Consider the following 17433-nt stretch of genomic DNA (forward strand, 5'->3'; position numbering starts at 1 on the left):
ACCTAAATAGAAAGCTTCAGAATTTATAAACTACTGGCCTTCTACATGTGGCCTGTAGATGGTTTTGTTTGACCCAGAAATTTTTTACATAAAAACTCAGATTAAGGGTTCTTTTAAAAAATAGGACAAGCTGTCAAACTGGGTAGACAAGTCTGCATGTCAGTAATCTGCTGGAGTAGAGGGGCAGCAGTTAGAAGTCTGGGTCTCCAGTTCATATCCCTTGATGCCTTATTATACTAACCTGGTCCTAGAAGACTTGAATCTGATTAACTAGTCATTTATACCACTGAGTTGGCTAATTGATTTGCCTCTCAATGAAATGTAACTCTCCACAATTAGCATTTTAATCCTCCTGGCACTAAAAGAAAGTCAACAAAAGATGTAGAAATAAATGCTAGTGAGTTGCAAGTTCCCCTGAAATCACAGGATGGTTATCAGGCTTGTTGTAAAAATAACCTTTAGCACTTTTAGAATGGCTTGATGGTAAGACTATATACATTGTCATAAAGTTGAAGAACACACCCACTGATATCACAGTGGCTGGCATGTAAGAGACATGCAATAAATGCAGAAATGGTGAAGAGTGTTTTAATAAACTCTACTAAAAATTACAGTTAATCTGATAGTCTTTGTATGCTTATTTCTGAGTTATTACAGTAAGACCAGAGTAATAATTTTTTAAAGGGTGCTTTTCATTCTATAACCACACAAAACGTAAAACCCATTAATATCAAACTACCATGCCCTTTAAAAGAACAGAAAAAGGAAATAGACATATTTCCCACCAAACTCTATACTGCCAAAAAGTCCATTTAGGGACTTTATAGTTTTAAGAGGGAAGTTTTAAATAAGCTGTTGAAGATTCAGACTAAAATGTACTTTTCATTTGTACTGTTACTTATGACTTTAGATCATTTGATAGTATCTGTGGGTTTCTCCATGGTGCAGGCACTCTATTTCTTTGTAATTAAGTATTTTGTGGAGAGGTGCCTTTCTCCTTTTGTGGAGAAGTGTCCTTCCTTTGCCGTTATGCACAGTCATTTCTGAGACAATATGGGGTCAAACTCTCAGGTGCACACTTTTAATGCAAAGCTCCTTTCTCCCCATGTGCACTCAAGCTATGCACAAACACTCCAGCAGAGGGAGTGCACACCTAAATAAGGAAAACAGAGCTGACTTTTCTCTGTCAGAAGATGACTATATTCAGACTATTCAAGAAAATAAAACAGCGTAACTGCTGAAATATGCTGCCATTCACTTCCTCGCTATTTCTCCTCACTGGCTCATGGGCTCTCTTTCCACTCACAGTACATTCATCCCTTCCCAGGTTTCTTACCGGAGCTCCTCTAGGGTTTGTCGAACTTCTCTCAAGGAATCAGCATCAAGGTTATTAATGAGTTCTTTTCGATACCGTATAATGAAGGGAATTGTGTTATCGTCATTAAAGAGACGAATAATGTTGGCACAAACCCAAAGTTCAATATTAGTTCTCTCAGATAAAACCTGCAAATTAAGGATATGTAGTTATTTAAAATTCTGAAAATTACACATCTATATTGTAACGTATGGTTTAAATATAGCATGAAATAATCGTTCTCCAGTCACTTAGAAACTACTTGCTGTGGTTTAAAAAAATATACATATGTACTGGCAACCATAAAATAGTCAGTTTACTAATTAAATAAAATCCAATCAAAGCCACTCTGTAAACAAGTTCTACAGGGCTCAATAAGACACAATTTTCACTTCTCAGATTAGCAGTGAAGATCAAGGAGTTGGTAACTCACTGTGTTGGCATGAGTGACAGTAAAAGGTACTTTCAATCACTGCTATTGAGAAAGTGCAATTTGGCAGTATCTATCAAAACGTATAATGCATAAACTCTTTTTGACCCAGCATTCCCACTCCTGGGAATTTATCCTGATATAGTCATACCCCTGGAAAATTATATTATTTATAATGATATTTTTGAGGATGCCTGGATGGCTCAGTCAAATAAGAGTCAGACTTCAACTCAGGTCATGATCTCACGGTTTTTGAGTTTGAGCTCCGTGTCAGGTTCTGTGCTGACAGCTCAGAGCCTGGAGCCTGCCTCAGATTCTGTGTCTCCCTCTCTCTCTGCCCCTCTCCCCCAGCTCTCTCTCTCTCAAAAACAAACATTTTAATAATAATAATAATAATAATAATAATAATATAATGATATTTTTTGAAGAACTTTTTCCAGAATAGTAAAAGTCAGCAAAAACCTAAATCTACAATGGGGAACTAAAAAATAAATCATGACACGATAGAGTAGAATACCATGCAACTAATCTTATGTGAACTGATAAGGAATGATTCACAAGAACATGGCTTACTTTCAGAAAAGGTAAGTGGGTGACTTAATTAGGAAAACTCTTTTATAAATCTTTTGTATCATGCACATACACTACATATGTGAAATAATTCTTTTTTAAAAAACAAACCTATAGGTTTCAGCAGAATATACATGTAAGCAAAAAAGTTCAGAAAAGTCAGTTTGAAAAAAAGAGACAGGGAAATGCAAATTTCAGTAACTGTTCTCAAAAATGAAGAAGATTTTTCAAAGCACAATACATAAGGCATTAAGTTTTATTATTATTTCAATCTTGATGTCCAAGATCAGCCAAAAATGGAAAGGAAAAAACCCAGAAAAATATTAAAGAATTATCATAATCAACTCATTAACAAAATCAAGTTAATATACAAAACAGAATGAATTTCAAAACTACAGACAAGATAAAAGGCTGTAGTCCAGAGACTATGAAGTACACTCTCACTCTACTGGGAATCTTAAATCCTGAGGCCTACACCTTTTTTTTTTTTATGTTTATTTATTTTTGAGAGAGACAGAGAGACAGACAAAGTGTGAGTGGGTGAGGGGCAGAGAGAGAGGGAGACACAGAATCCGAAGCAGGCTCCAGGCTCCAAGCTGTCAGCACAGACCCTGACGCAGGGCTCGAGATCATGACCTGAGCCGAAGTCGGACGCTTAACCGACTCAGCCACCCAGTCGCCCTTTGAGGCCTACATCTTATCAACACTTGGATGTATCAATACCAGCTTCTGGTGAGTGAGAACCCCCACATCACATCTCTGGCCTCAGCTCTCTTCCACGTAAGCTCAACTCGTTTAGCCAACTACCTGACACATTCTCTTGAAAACATAATGGGCATCTCACACTTTGCATTTACAAAGTGATCTTCCTCTGAAACTTCCTCTAGTTTTCCCCTTATTACATCCAAACAGCAGTTCAAGCCAGAAAACTAAGAGCCTAACCCTTTTGTCTACTTCAACTCTTAAATATACTGTATCACAAGTACATTTGACTCTAACTGCAAAATATTTCTTTAGTTCATCACTGCTCTTCATTTCTTCTTCCCCATACCCACCTAGTTCAATCTAGGACTACTTAGTAGCCTTCAACTATTCTTGCATCCACTCCAATCCCTTCTAGTCTAGTCTCCGTGAACCAACAAGAATTACCTTTTTAAAATGTATACTGGATCATGTCACTTGACTGGTCAAAACCTTTCAATGATTTCCCAGTACATTTAGAATCCAAACTCCTTACCACAACTCAAAAAACATGAGCCTCCAGCCTTCCCCTTCCCCTTATTAGATGCCAGCCCCAAAGGCTTTTTCTCAATTCTAGAACAAGCCCAGCTGCTTCCCTCTTTAGAGGCTTTCCTAAGGTTGCTCCCTCATTCAGAAATGCTCTTCTTGCTATCTTCCCTGACCCCTCCAAAAATCACTTATCAGTGCTTTCTCAAACCTGAACCTCTTCCTGTTTCTTTCTTATTCCAGCCAACATCATCTTCCACCACAGAAAGCCTCAGGAATATTATGGCTATCTCCTCCAACAACACCTTCTCATTATGTAGCAGCCATGCGACTTGAGAGCACTTGACCTCAACTCTACCTTCACAGCATTTTGTCCACAAGTATAACACAGTTGTTTTATAACTGACAACCAGACGGGCGCCCGGGTGGCTCAGTCAGTTAAGCGTCCAACTTCGGCTTAGGTCATGATCTCGCGGTCCGTGAGTTCGAGTCCTACATCAGGCTCTGTACTGACAGCTCAGAACCTGGAGCCTGCTTCGGATTCCGTGTCTCAGTCTCTCTCTGTCCCTCCCCCACTCATGCTCTGTCTCTCTCTCTCTCTCTCTGTCAGAAATAAATAAAACATTTAAAAAAAAATGACTTTTATAATTGACAGCCAGAGTGTGGCCAAAAAGATTAGTCCAATCAGCATGAAGCTCAAAATCTAGGTTCAACTCCGGACCCAGGTACAATTTCTTCTTCTGGAGAAACACAGCTTGTACATGTTAGACTCCTGAAGCTGAGGATGGCAGCGCTAAGATAATCGTGGAAAGACTGTTTCAGTGCAATGACCAAACTTTCTTATTATACAGGTTAATAAATCTTCTTTATTGCTTAAGCTAGTTTGAGATGGGTTTTCTCTTATTGCAACCAAAAGCATTCTAATCAATGTCCTCAGTATCGCTGTGTGTTCTCTATCATGACCATCTCATCTGTCACCAAGGAAGCAAACTGAGCCTGCAAACTGGAGCCTGCTTCCGATTCTGTGTCTCCCTCTCTCTCTGCCCCTCCCCCGTTCATGCTTTGTCTCTCTCTGTCTCACAAATAAACGTTAAAAAAAAAAAAAATTTTTTTTAAATAAAAAAATAAATAAAATCCCTTCCCAAGTGTGGTTCCAAATATCACTATTCTAAAGGAGTAAACAATCTAGAAGGGAGAACAAACGTTAATGTAAATAAGTACAAATAAAACAGGATGTGCCAGTGATATAATGTTTTCAGAGAAGAGAAAGGTAATCAAGAAAGACTTTCTCCAGGGGTAGTATTTCAGCTGGCCCTTTCTTAAAAGATAGGCCAGATTCTGAAAGATAGATTGCAGAAATGAAAATGACCAAAATACTCATTATTTTGGAACCATGTGATTGTTACAGCAACCTATGGGTTCCCACTACCCTAAACTACCTCAGCTACCGTTAACTGAAAGGGGCTCCAACTCAGTCCAACTTCCACATCTGGGTCATACTAGGTCCTAACAAATCCAGAAGCATCATATGTGTTAAGGGAGTGTATGCTGCTGCTTGTATAGATTTGCTCCTTGAAATTTAAGACAAGAGAACTCCCTCCATAAGCAGTCACCACGCTTGGGCCTCCAAATCATCCAATTTCTTCTGTCTTAATTTAGTCAAACGTTTATTTTAGCTCATGTTATATGCCAATAACCATACCAAGCCAGTGAAAATCAAATGTAAAAAACCAAGTCCCTCTTCCCAAGGAGCTTACAAGCTAGAAAGAAGACAGACAGACAAGTTGAAATATAGTGTGATCTGTACTCTGACAGAAGCACATATGGATTGTTTTAAGAGCAAATGAAAGGTAGAAACATCTAACTCTGCAGCGATGGAAAAGCACCAAAGAGAATGAAAGTATCTCCAGGCAGCCAATAGGGGCAGGAATTCCAGGAAGAGAACAGCATATCAAAAGCCACTGATGAGAAACCACTGCACATTTTAACATTGCTGCAAGTTCAGGGGCGCCTGGGTGGCTCAGTCGGGTGAACATCTGACTTCAGCTCAGGTCATGACTCGCGGTTCGTGGGTTTGAGCCTGCATCAGGCTCTGTGTTGACAGCTCAGAGCCTGGAGCCTGCTTCGGATTCTGTGTCTCCCTCTCTCTCTGCCCCTCCCCCGCTCATGCTTTGTCTCTCTCTCTCTCTCAAAAATAAATACACATTAAAAAAATTTTTTTTTAATTGCTCTAAGTTCAGCAATGCTAAAATGTACAAGGGGTATTGAGATGAGGTGAAAAATGGAAAGGTGGATGGAGATAGGGGATGAATTCCATATAGGTTTGAACATTATTCTATACTCAACAGTAACCCACTCAATAATGATCTGCTCATTACTGAATTGCAGTTGTTGAGTCAATCCCCCTATGAACCCTGTGACATTTACGAGTCAATGAGATCTGTGGACTAGAGCAAGTGGCTCACAATGTGTGGTCCCCAAGCCAGTAGCATAAGCATCACCTGGGGACTTGTCAGAAATGCAAATTCTTGAATGCCACCCAGATCCACTGAACCAGAAACTCTGAGTGGGGCCCAGAAATCTGTGTTTCAGAAGAACAAGGTGAACAACAAAGACATAACTAAAGGAGTTAAAAGCAGAGACCAAACTTTAGGGATAGGTAGGGGTAAGGCAGAGAAATACTATAGTTTTTACTTTTAAACTATTCACATTTGCTAATATCTAATAATATTTATAGTTAACTGGTGGATAAGACTGAGAGTAAAGTAAAAAGGAAGGCAGTCTCAAGATTTTTTTCAACCCTAACACTTAAATAATAGAAGCACCTTTTGTGACTGTCATTTGAAGCTAACACTTGAATAGGGCTTATTATGTTCTAAACATTTTCACTTATTCAGCATTAATTCAAATTATATGATAGGTATTAGTGCTCCCATTTTAGAGACAGAAAACCTGAGGTCCAAAAAAGTTAAATTGCCTAAAGTTCCACAAGCTATATTACCTTTTCAAAAATCTGATGTGTGCAAAGCAAGATGATTTTTTCAGGCAAAAGTATAAATTAATCAAACATCCTCACTTCTCTTCCTGAATCCCACTAGAGATGAAACATGGTGCCTTCATACTGCCCTCTGGTGTCTAAACTTCCAACAAAATGGACTTCTCCCAGAGTGTCCTGAGATTTACTTCTCCAAATCTATATTCGATTCCCTCAGTTAAAAAAGGAAACATCTGGGTATCAACAAACTATAGCTTTAATCACCCGGGCAGCATCTACATTTTAAAAGAACATCTAAATTAAATTCAACCCTAATGAGAATTGAGAGATGCAATTTTCTACTCAAAATCATCTCCAAATCAGCAGTTGGACACCTCCTTTCTGAAAAGCTTTTGATCCCTGCTGTTCTCTTTACCCTGGTCTATTTATTTTTATTATATCACTTATTTTATCACACACAGGAGCTTCCTTAAAGACTGCAAAAGGAAAAACTATGCTGTTATAATCAATAGTGGTTATAGGAAAGACGACAGGAAACTGGACCATATAGAGTACTGTAGGATGCTGGTAAGGTTCTGTTTCTTGAACTAGAAGCTTGTTACATGGTCACACTTTCAAATATTCAAGAGCTATACACTTAAGTATAATTTTCCGTATACATACTTCAAAAACAGGTTTTTTTAAATTTTTTAATGTTTTTTATTTTTGGGAGAGAGAGAGAGAGAGAGAGAGAGAGAGAGAGAGAGAGAGAGAGAGAGAGAATGAGTGGGGGAGGGGCAGAGAGAGGGAGACACAGAATCAGAAGCAGGCTACAGACTCTGAGCTGTCAGCACAGAGCCCGACATGGGGCTCAAACCAAGGAGCAGCACAATCACGACCTGAGCTGAAGTCAGATGCTCAACCGACTGAGCCACCCAGGCACCCTTCAGTTTTTTGGGGTTTTTTTAAAGCCCATCACAAATACCAGATGAATTAAAGAAACAAAAAGGGCTAATTCCATTGTTGTACTTAATCTCTCCTGGAACAACAGGTAACCTAATGGGTGGTGTGTGCTTATGTGCAAAACTACAGTGAAAAAGCCAATTTAGAGACACCCACCTCCTTCCTGTCCCCCTTCTTTCCCCAGTTTTGTCATCCCATCATCCTGATCATTTCCTGCAAGAAAAATGGCTAATAAAGAGGGTTGGCTTGCTTTTGCTACCTAATTTAGCAAACTTTACTAATATATTATATGTGGCTGTTCTACTCACCTACTTCCAGCCCCCTCAAAATAAAGAAACTATATAATAGCAATCACCATTTTGAAGCATTTAATTTTTCTCAAAAATTGGTTGTAGCTAGTCACCTCTTCAAACTCTCATAAAGGTCATGGTGTTTATATTATATTTGCATAATGATATAATGTGTTTAACAAAAACCAGTTTCTGATAGTGACCACACATTTGTAGTTTTGGGGAAAGGGCTGAAGAATAGGTTGCTTCTGCTCAAGGGATCCAGAGATCCCCAAAGCCTGATTAAGAAATGGACACAAAGTATGTTTCTAATGAAGTCTATAAATAACTTAAGTACTTAAGTAATGGCAATGCAGTTTTCCGTCCCCAAACAAGATGGTGATGTCCTGAAAAATCAGTGGACTTTTCAGAGTTGAGAAACACACCACGAAGGGAAAAAAACAGAAGGTCATGGTGTCATGGTGGGCAGGAGCCACGGGGAACAGCACACAAAATGAAAGAAATATAAAAGACATTTCCCACATGTTCAATTAGTAATGATTAATAATCTCTATATACTTAATTTCTATTGACCATTCCTTACTAAGTATTTTTCAGGATTTCCCAAAGACCTTGGCCATATATTGTGTTCTGTGGCAGATAATATGCATATCAAAGCCATTTCAATTAGTCTGGTCCTCACCCACAGGTTCAAGGCCTTCCTGATCATCAGACTCAGCACTGGTCAATCTCACTCTTCTCAATCCCCTCTCCCCTAACACCTGCCACTGTTGTCAACCATGTTTGGAAGCAGGAATGCAGTGCCAAGATAAAATTATTCTCTGTTGCTTATGGGGAATAAGAAAGGAATGAAAAAGATCCATATATATCACAAGAATTGTCTGAAAAAGTAACTCAGGGTTGGACAAGGATGACTACATCTGGTTAAACAAAAAACCCAAATGCAAATCACACCTAAAGTTCCCCAGGCAACCCCTAAACCCACCTAGAAAATGCTGAGCTTACTCATTGTCAGGGTGCTCAGTGAAGGTGGCCGCTGTAGCAACCACTTCTCCTAATTCACAAGCAAGGAGTGCCAGATTCCAAGGACACGCTTGTTTGAGCTGTCAAAAATCACTTCCGACAAGGGAGGGGAGGAGAAAACAATGCTTGGAATTGAAAGGAAAGAGAGAGAAGTGAGAAAGTATCTTCCTCAAGTCCTCATGGTTTTTCAATTTCTGGTTCAAGGCCTTTAGGAGACTTGATCACACTTTGTCCCTTACATTCTTTGAAAGACCTCGGTGTTCTTGGTAATAAATAAACTCTTTTCATTTTAAACTCATTACAAGTAGTTTTGTATTATTTGTAACCGAGAGACAACTGGGTAAGGCAGGACCATTTTCTTCTCTTTTTCTGTTACATAGATTAGGGGATGGGTGTGAAGCAAGGTACCACAGAGTAAGGAGCCCTTAATTTTGAAGAACTTACAACCACACTTCAAGAGACTTCATCGTCTTTGAAACCTTCCCCCCCCCCCCTCCTGCTCACTGTCCACTACTAGAGGCAGATCTGTGTCAATAACAGAAATAAGCTTGTAAGCGTTAGTGAAAAGAAAGTGGGACATATCCACCTGTCCCTGTGAGTCTGGACTGGAACTAAGCAAGGAGTCTGCATTTTAAGAAAGTCTTCACATGAATCGGATACAGGTGGTCCATAAACCATCCTTTTAAAACATTTCTTTGTAGGCTTAAGTGAATAAGGAAAAAGATGGTATACAAAGGAGCCTAATTATACACTGTTTCTCCAAGAAACTTTGAACTATTTAGTTGAGGAACAAAGATGAGAAGAAAACTCTGAGGCAGCATCCTATTCCTTAGTGGACCAGAGAAAAGAAAAATCATAATTAAAAATTACTGGCGATGTTCGACTAATAGGTAATAGAAGAGACAGCACGGGTAAAAAAAAGTTCCTCTGAAGAAAAAGGTAACCCACACACAGTCCCAGGCTGAGAAGCCAGCAGAGGCCCCAGGTTGCAGAGCAGTAATTCACAGAAGCAGAAGAAGTTACATCAGAATCACCACAAGACAGGTAAGAAAGAGGGAGGTCATGCCCATCTACCCGGATGGGCACTGCCATAATTAAGTTTGAGATGTCCCCCAGAGTGTGTTGGCACACATAGAAGGTTGAGAATCACTCTTTAAAAGTCACTCTTCAGGTCTTCTCTGCCATTCCCAAAGCCAGTCAAGAAACTGAGAGAAGTCAATGGCAGCTCAAGTTGAAATTCAGAAGAATTTTCCTAAGAAATTTCTAGCCTTGTTTATAGTATATTACAACATTACATTACGAGTTAGAGATGTACTAATGGCTAATGACCTAATCACTCACCTACTTTTACAGGGAAACACAGGCCAAGTTCAAAACAAAAACTTAACAATGAACTTTTGAAGGCCCAGTCTGTTGGTACAATCTCTCTACAAAGTGCATGTTCACTCCAACACCATGGCAGAGACCAACCTTGCCCAATGTCATAGCTCGTAGTTCAAGAGCTGGCGATGATGTGATGATGAGTGCTATAATACACAACGGCGTACCTGGGACAGGAACCAGTGCCCAAAGCCTCCGGAAATCACTGGCAAAACAAAAGAGAACTAAAAACTCCCAACCCTTTCCTTAGCCAGTGCCACTCCTACTTAGTGAAACAGAAAGGAATCAAATGAACTAAAACGCCAGAAAGCAACTGCACATACCTGTACTATGTCCCAGTTCATTTCCACCTCCTCCTTAATATTGGTGGCATTTGCTGGAAGCCTCACAGGCTGCCCTTGGGGACATGTTTCCGTCTTCATTTTCTTTAAAGGGGACTGACCAAATGTAAAGTCATCTCCATTCTCTTCCTTCTTGCACGCACCTTCCCACATGGTGCTTGTGGACGGCATCTCTGCAGCCTCGTGCCCACTCTCTATGGTGCTGGCCCTGTTGCCTTCTTCATCAACTTTTAGCTTTTTGGTCCTCTGACCTGAAGGTGACTGAGCTGAATTTTTCCGTTTTGTCTTTGCTGTTTTCAGAGTCTGCACAGTATCCAACTTATTTTTTCTGTCTTCCAAATCAACATCAGCAATAGCCACAGAGTTATTCTATCAAATGGTAAATAGAACACATGAGAATTAAAAGAGAAAAACTGAATGCTCTGGAATATTATTCAGCAATAAGAAGAAACAAATTATGGTACACACAATAGCTTGGAAGAATCTCAAGGAAACTATGTTGAATGGAGGCGGGGGGGGGGGGGAAGGCAATTGCAAAAAGTTACACACTTAATAATTTTACATAATATTAATGATTTATGATTTATGTAACATTCCCCCCAAAATTAGTGGTTACTGGGTGTCAGAGACTGGGGTAAGGGTCAGGAGACAGGTGGATGCAGCTACAAAAAGGCAAATATTAGGCAATACTAGGGATCCTTGTAGTGACGGAACTGTTCTGGATGGTGGATACACATAGGCATACATGTGATAAAACTGCACAGAACTAAACATACAGATATACACATATAAAACTGGAGAAATCTCATAAGATCCCTGGATTTTATCAATGTAAATATCCTGGTTGTAACATTTTACTATTGTTTTGCAAAATGTTATCACTGGAAGAAATTAAAGGGTACACGGTCTCTGTATTGTTTTTTTATAACTGTATGTGAAACTATAATTATCTAGAAATAAAAAGTTTAATTTTTAACAATGAGTAAAGGATAAGTTTACACATGCTGGAAAAACCAAGATTTAAAACCTACAATAAAAAGTCAACTCTTTGGGGGAAAAAAGTAACACTCACACACTCATAAAACTCAACAGGCTATACCTGCCACCAATTTATGCAGAAGGCTAGGGAAGAGAAAACATGGCATGACAGCAGAGTAGTGCCAGGAGTTTTTCTTTAGGAAGAGTCTGAGTAGCAGTCCACACTAGTGTTCAGGGGCTACTCTCTCAACCGCCCCCAGCCCTCGTGACAGCTCAAGTGTGAAGGACTGATACCTGGCATTCATTTTGGCAATGGAGTGGTAAATGACATATAGACCTTGCCTGTATGGAGTTTACAATTTCACAAGCTAGCCTGTTTGGGATTGCCTAAGTGATGCAGATGGCACAAACTCAACCAAAGCAAGAATTCCCTAACTATTTTTCAGTCAAAATCCAATTCTCTCTCCTTTATCAAGTATTTTTCCAGAGTTCCTGACTACTGAAAATACTGGAAACTACAATAAAGAGCACCCCTCCCACCACCTAACCTGGAAATGATGTAGCCCTCTGGGTATTACATTTTTAGCTGCAACATAATGGGTAAGAACAGAGATATAAAAATAGAACAAGTCCTAGGTCCATATGAGTTGATAATAACTCTGATCATATGACTTGACATAGCAAAAGAAAGGTGTCAATCATACAGAGGGCTGTCAGCCACAGAAGAGAAGAAAAAGAGGAACTGTAAAAAGCAAATATGACCAGCATTCTTCTAAGCAAGGTGCAAGGAAGAGGGAAGCTTAGCATACAGATTCTGAGTATTTTGGTCCCAATGGTAAGATAGCCCTCCTGTGAGATGGACAGACCAGACTACCTTAGATATGTGCATTTAAAACATTTGATGTCATTGTGACAAACATAATACCTAGGCCACAGTAGGCATTCAATAGACCCAAAAAAATGGATTTATCTAATTCTCCCAATCTGAATCCATGCTCATCAAGTAAATTTCTGATTCTCATTTAAGTGCCTACTTACTTCAACCTCTGAGGAGTGATGATACCAGTCAGAAAAATGTCATTAATTATTAAACCACTCTTATGAGCATGGCTGATGTAAAACCACCCAAGAGAGATAATACCGTTTCCTGAAATGCTGACAAAATCATGTTGCTAACTTAGAAACCCAGTTCCAGGGGCGCCTGTGTGGCTCAGTCAGTTAAGCGTCCGACTTTGGCTCAGGTCATGATCTCAGTTCATGAGTTCGAGCGCTGCTTTGAGCTCTGCACAGACAGCACCAAGCCTGGAGCCTGCTTCAGATTCTGTGTTTCTGTGTCTCCCTCTCTCTCTCACACTCTGTCACACTCTCTCACACCCTGCTCACACTCTGTCTCTGTCTTTCTCTCTCTTACTCTCTCTCTAAAATAAATCAAACGTCAAAAAAAAAAAAAAAAAAAAAAAAAGAAACCCAGTTCCATGACTTACATGCTACCCATGAGCAAGTCACTTAGCATTTCTCACCTTGGCTTTCTCATCTATAAAGTCAGGATAACAACAGCATCTGCCTCAATGGGTTGTTGTGAGGATGAAGTAAGCTCATACAATTGAAGTGCTGATCATGTTGCCTCGCTAAGGGTAAGCACTAAAATATCTGTGAACACCACCACTACCACACCTAGACCACCTCCTAGGAGAGGGAAAAGGAAGTAGACAAAAAAACGAAGAAAAAGTAAAATGACTAAGAGGAAAAGAAGAAAAGTCAACAGTCATAAAGACCCTTAAGGGTATCCTCTCTGGAGTCTTTGGGTAAGACTTACCTAGTGTTTCTCAGTGTTGTCCATGGACCCCTGGGGGCCCTAAAGCCCTTTCAGGGTCTATGAAATCCAACTCCATTCAAAATAACGCTAAGACATTATTTGCCTTTTTTTTTTTTTTTTGGACATTCACTGATGGTACGAGAGCAACGGTAGCAACACCCAAAGGCAATGACACAAAGCAGTACTAGCAATCACCGTTCCCTCCACAGCCACACACTTAGAATAAAACAATGTTGAGTTCCACAATGCAGTTAAAAATTACTAATTTTTAAGGTTTCATTCCTTGAAAACACACCTCTTTAATCCTCTATGTTGAACTGGTCCACGTAAAGCACTTCTGCTGCGTGCGGGTGCATACAGATATGCACCGGTCGTCTGGAGCAAAGCTCTCCTGCACCTGTGTCAGTTGTGAACTGAACTGGCTTCTTTTTCCATACACCACCATGTTTACTTGAAATAATGACTGACAAGTTATGGATTTTCAGACGGGATCTGGCAGACATTTTCTCATAAATGAACTGAGACTGTCACTGTTAAGGACACACCCGACATTTGCAACCAACAGTAAAATTCAAGATTTAAAAGCGAAAATTAGAATTTTGAAAAATTTGTATACACTGTGAACTTGACAGCTTCCCAACACCGTGATGAGACTGGTGATTATATTAATAAATGTAACATTTTATCATCAGATAATGAAAGATGCTAACATTTGGGAGATCTGCATAAATTAGTGAACTGATATTTTGCAAAAGACTGATATACTTTATGTCACATATTCATGCATGGGTGAAAGATCCATCCAAATAACACAGACCAAAGGGTTTTAATGTAATTGTCTAAAAAAGTTCATTAATTTGATTTCGGATTCCACAATGAAACAAACTTTTAAGAAACTACCACTTCCTAAGTTTTGGTACTGCATCGAATAAGAATATCCACATTTATCTGAAAAAAGCTTTTAAAACACCTCTCCCTTTTCCAAATACGTATCTGTGTGGAGGCGGGTGTTCTTTATACAATTTCTGTCATATTCTAGTAAGTCAGACATCTGCAAAAATGTAAAACAGTGTCATTCTTCTAATTTTTTGTAGTTGGTTGGGAAAATATATACTTCTTTTTCACGAGAGTGTTAGTTGCATAATCATATAATAGGTTTATTATTTTTAAATTGATCAATATTTTAATTTCTCATTTTTAATTTCTCATATGGTAAATATCAGTATCAAAAACCCACATAACCAAAAGTTCCTTGTGGTCATCAGTAACTTTTAAGAGTGTAAAGGGGTTCAAAGACCAATAATTTTGAGAAATGTGGATCTAAACTATCAAAAACATAGGGAAATATCTCCCCATTTTATAAGATTCTATAGCCTGTCTTAGTGACATACTCAAGTTTAACATGCCTCCATCAGAACATTTCCCTCCTTATATTCAACCTCAATCTTTGGCAGACTGAATAATCAAAGCTCATTCTCTTCTGCCTTCATTGGTTTTTTTAATCAGCCTTAACACTCCAAATGGTTGTTATGTAGCCTATGACTAAATCCAAGAAAAATCAGATCACTCCTCTTTTTGCTGTCTCCAAAAGTAGTAAACTAAGGTAAAAATGTGGCTCATTGTGTCTTTTCCAGTCAAATCAGTCAGCAGGCCTTGGCCTTGCCTTGTGTTGTACTGTGTGAGCTTGACAGAGAACTGGAGAGGGATAAGGAGTCAAGGGGACGCTTCTTAAAAATTAGACTTTAAAGAGCATTTTTACACTCTGTAGCAACTGAGCCACTGGAAGAAAAGTTGACAAGAAAAAAGAAAGGGGATGCCTAACGACACAGACCTTGATCCAGAGGGGATGGCATTGACAGCCCCAGCAGTGGGACTAACTCTGGATAGGAGGGATGACATTTCCTCCACTGTAACAGGACAATGAACACAAATACAGCTAGCCCAGTTGTGAGACAACAGGAAGCTCCATATATTCTCAAATATGCAAAAGGCAATGTCATCAGCTGAGAGGGAAAGAGGAGGAAGAAATTTAGGAAGTTGAAGAAAAGAGAAAAAATTGGAAAAACAAATCTGCCAGAGAAAAAAAAATGAGTCTACCAGGTATTTTTAGTGTAATTTTGAGGTCTGAGATTATGAATCTAAAGGAAAACAAATTAGGTCAAGGCCATTTTCAGCAACAGTCAGCTGCTCAGTGCTGGCAGAAGAGAGGCGATGGCTCACCCAGTGTCGGGTTGATCATCCACATGTGATTGAAGGCAAGAAGGGCAAAACTGGTGTGACTAATAAAAAGTGATTTAAATGAGACACTATGTAGTCTAGACTAGGTAAGGCAGGAAAAGGGCTGACTGGCAGTGATCTGTGATGCAGATCTGGGTCATGGCTCTCAGCCCTGGCTGTCCACAGAAGTCACCTGAGGAGCTTTAGGAAAGTAATACCACGGATGCTCAGGTTAACCCCCACAATTCTTTCCAGGCTTAACTGGTCTAGAACAGAGGTTGTCACTAGAACACTAGAGTGACCTTGTCACTGACATTTTTTCAAGTTCCACAGGTTGAGAGCTACCAGTGAGAAGTTGTGTCAAGGCTATAAAACAGTGGCAGTGAGAGTACCTAAACAGGGAGCTGGAAGAACAGGAAATGGTGAGATAGTGCCCCAAAAGTGGGATGGCTGAATAAGAATGCCAGTAGTAACAGTTTCTAATGATGACAGGATTCAGGCTGAGTTCATGAGAAGGGTGATAGAGGCAGAGAAGACGAAACAGTCCCTGGAGATGAGAAGGTCAAAGAACCAGGAACATAGGGCATTAGGGAGCTCATCCCAGTGGAGGGGAAATCACTACAAACAATGGCAGAAGGTGGCAAAGAGAGATGTGAAGTAGGAGCTGAGCTGAAGTCTTCAAAAAACAAAGAGGAGTGGCCAATGGGTTGGTCAATGCCAGCAACACAGAGAGGAAGACACTAAATAATGATGAATTTTGTCTATGATGTTTAGTAAAAACAAAGTTATCAGCAGGCTACCAATTCTAGCTCGACCCAAAATAAGGTTTTCAATTACTTTGTTTGGCGGTGGCTAGAGGAGCAAAATGCCAAATCCAATGAAATGAAATCTTCTAACATGCTAAAAGTACTTTCACTGAGGTATAAAACATGTGAATTTTGACAATTCTGGAAGAAATTCTAAAAACTTCCCAGAATGTTTCTTATTTTAAATGTAATTTTTTTTAATCTCTGTTTATTTTTGAGAGAGAGAGACAGAGTGTGAGCGGGGGAGGAACAGAGAGAAAGACACAGAATCCGAAGCAGGCTCCAGGCTCCGAGGTATCAGCACAGAGCCCAACACGGAGCTCGAAATCATGGACGGCAAGATCATGACCTGAGCCGAAGTCGCACGCTTCACTGACAGAACCACCCAGGTGCTCCCCAGAATGTTTCTTAAGTGAGAGACTTTCTATTTGAATTCTCTTTTCCCCTTATACACATATAACTGAGCATCATTGGAAGGATCAAGAAATCACCATGACAAGGTTTCTTAAACTGTAACTTCTTGAACCATACTTTAAAATTTAGAAGACAGGCATGGGAAGAGAGCATTCATAACTTTTATCAGATTCTCAAAGGGTTTATGACTCTAATACCAACAACCACTGAACTAAGAGATATTTCATAGGTTAGGCAAGCAAGCTACCTTTAAGTAAAGCCATGCCATGCTTAATGAAAAAACCTCCAAATTCTGCCAACAAGATGATATAAGTCAACACTTTCTCAGCTATAGGTAATGCCCATTCGCCCATTAAAAGTGTGTTCAGTGAAAAGCTTGTATGCAAAGATGAAGAAACAGAGGATAATAGGAGAAAAGACTGATTTAAATAAAAGCCCTATCCAAGGGCACAGGAAAGTACAATGTAATGTCCCCAACCATACATAATAAATACGTCCCTTGAAAGTCAGGCTTCTGTTACATATTAAGAGTATTCTTTCAAATGTACTATGGAAGCAGTTATTTAAAGGAATAGCACAGAGAATGATTTTGGAGATGCATTAATTTTTTTGTAATGCAATAAAGTCTATAACTTATTTTTTGGCTTTTT

General features: G+C 39.4%; 1 protein-coding gene across 7 annotated transcripts in view; it reads right to left on the reverse strand.

The window, feature by feature from the left end:
- SRBD1 (S1 RNA binding domain 1) overlaps positions 1-17433 on the reverse strand; it is a 220176-nt gene that overhangs the window by 192855 nt on the left and 9888 nt on the right. For all 7 annotated transcript variants that reach the window (XR_002085708.2, XM_019468785.2, XM_053890656.1 and 4 more), the window contains exons 4-5: positions 10535-10921; positions 1337-1503 (exon numbers count right to left, since the gene is read on the reverse strand). Coding sequence is in view for 6 of the 7 variants with exons in the window: in XM_019468785.2 (XP_019324330.2) it covers positions 1337-1503; positions 10535-10921 (554 nt within the window). In the remaining variant the exon portion in view is untranslated. The remainder of the gene's footprint in view (positions 1-1336; positions 1504-10534; positions 10922-17433) is intronic.

The sequence above is a fragment of the Panthera pardus genome, unplaced genomic scaffold (genome assembly GCF_024362965.1).
Source record: "Panthera pardus isolate Hobbes unplaced genomic scaffold, ASM2436296v1 HiC_scaffold_25, whole genome shotgun sequence".
Taxonomy (NCBI): domain Eukaryota; kingdom Metazoa; phylum Chordata; class Mammalia; order Carnivora; family Felidae; genus Panthera; species Panthera pardus.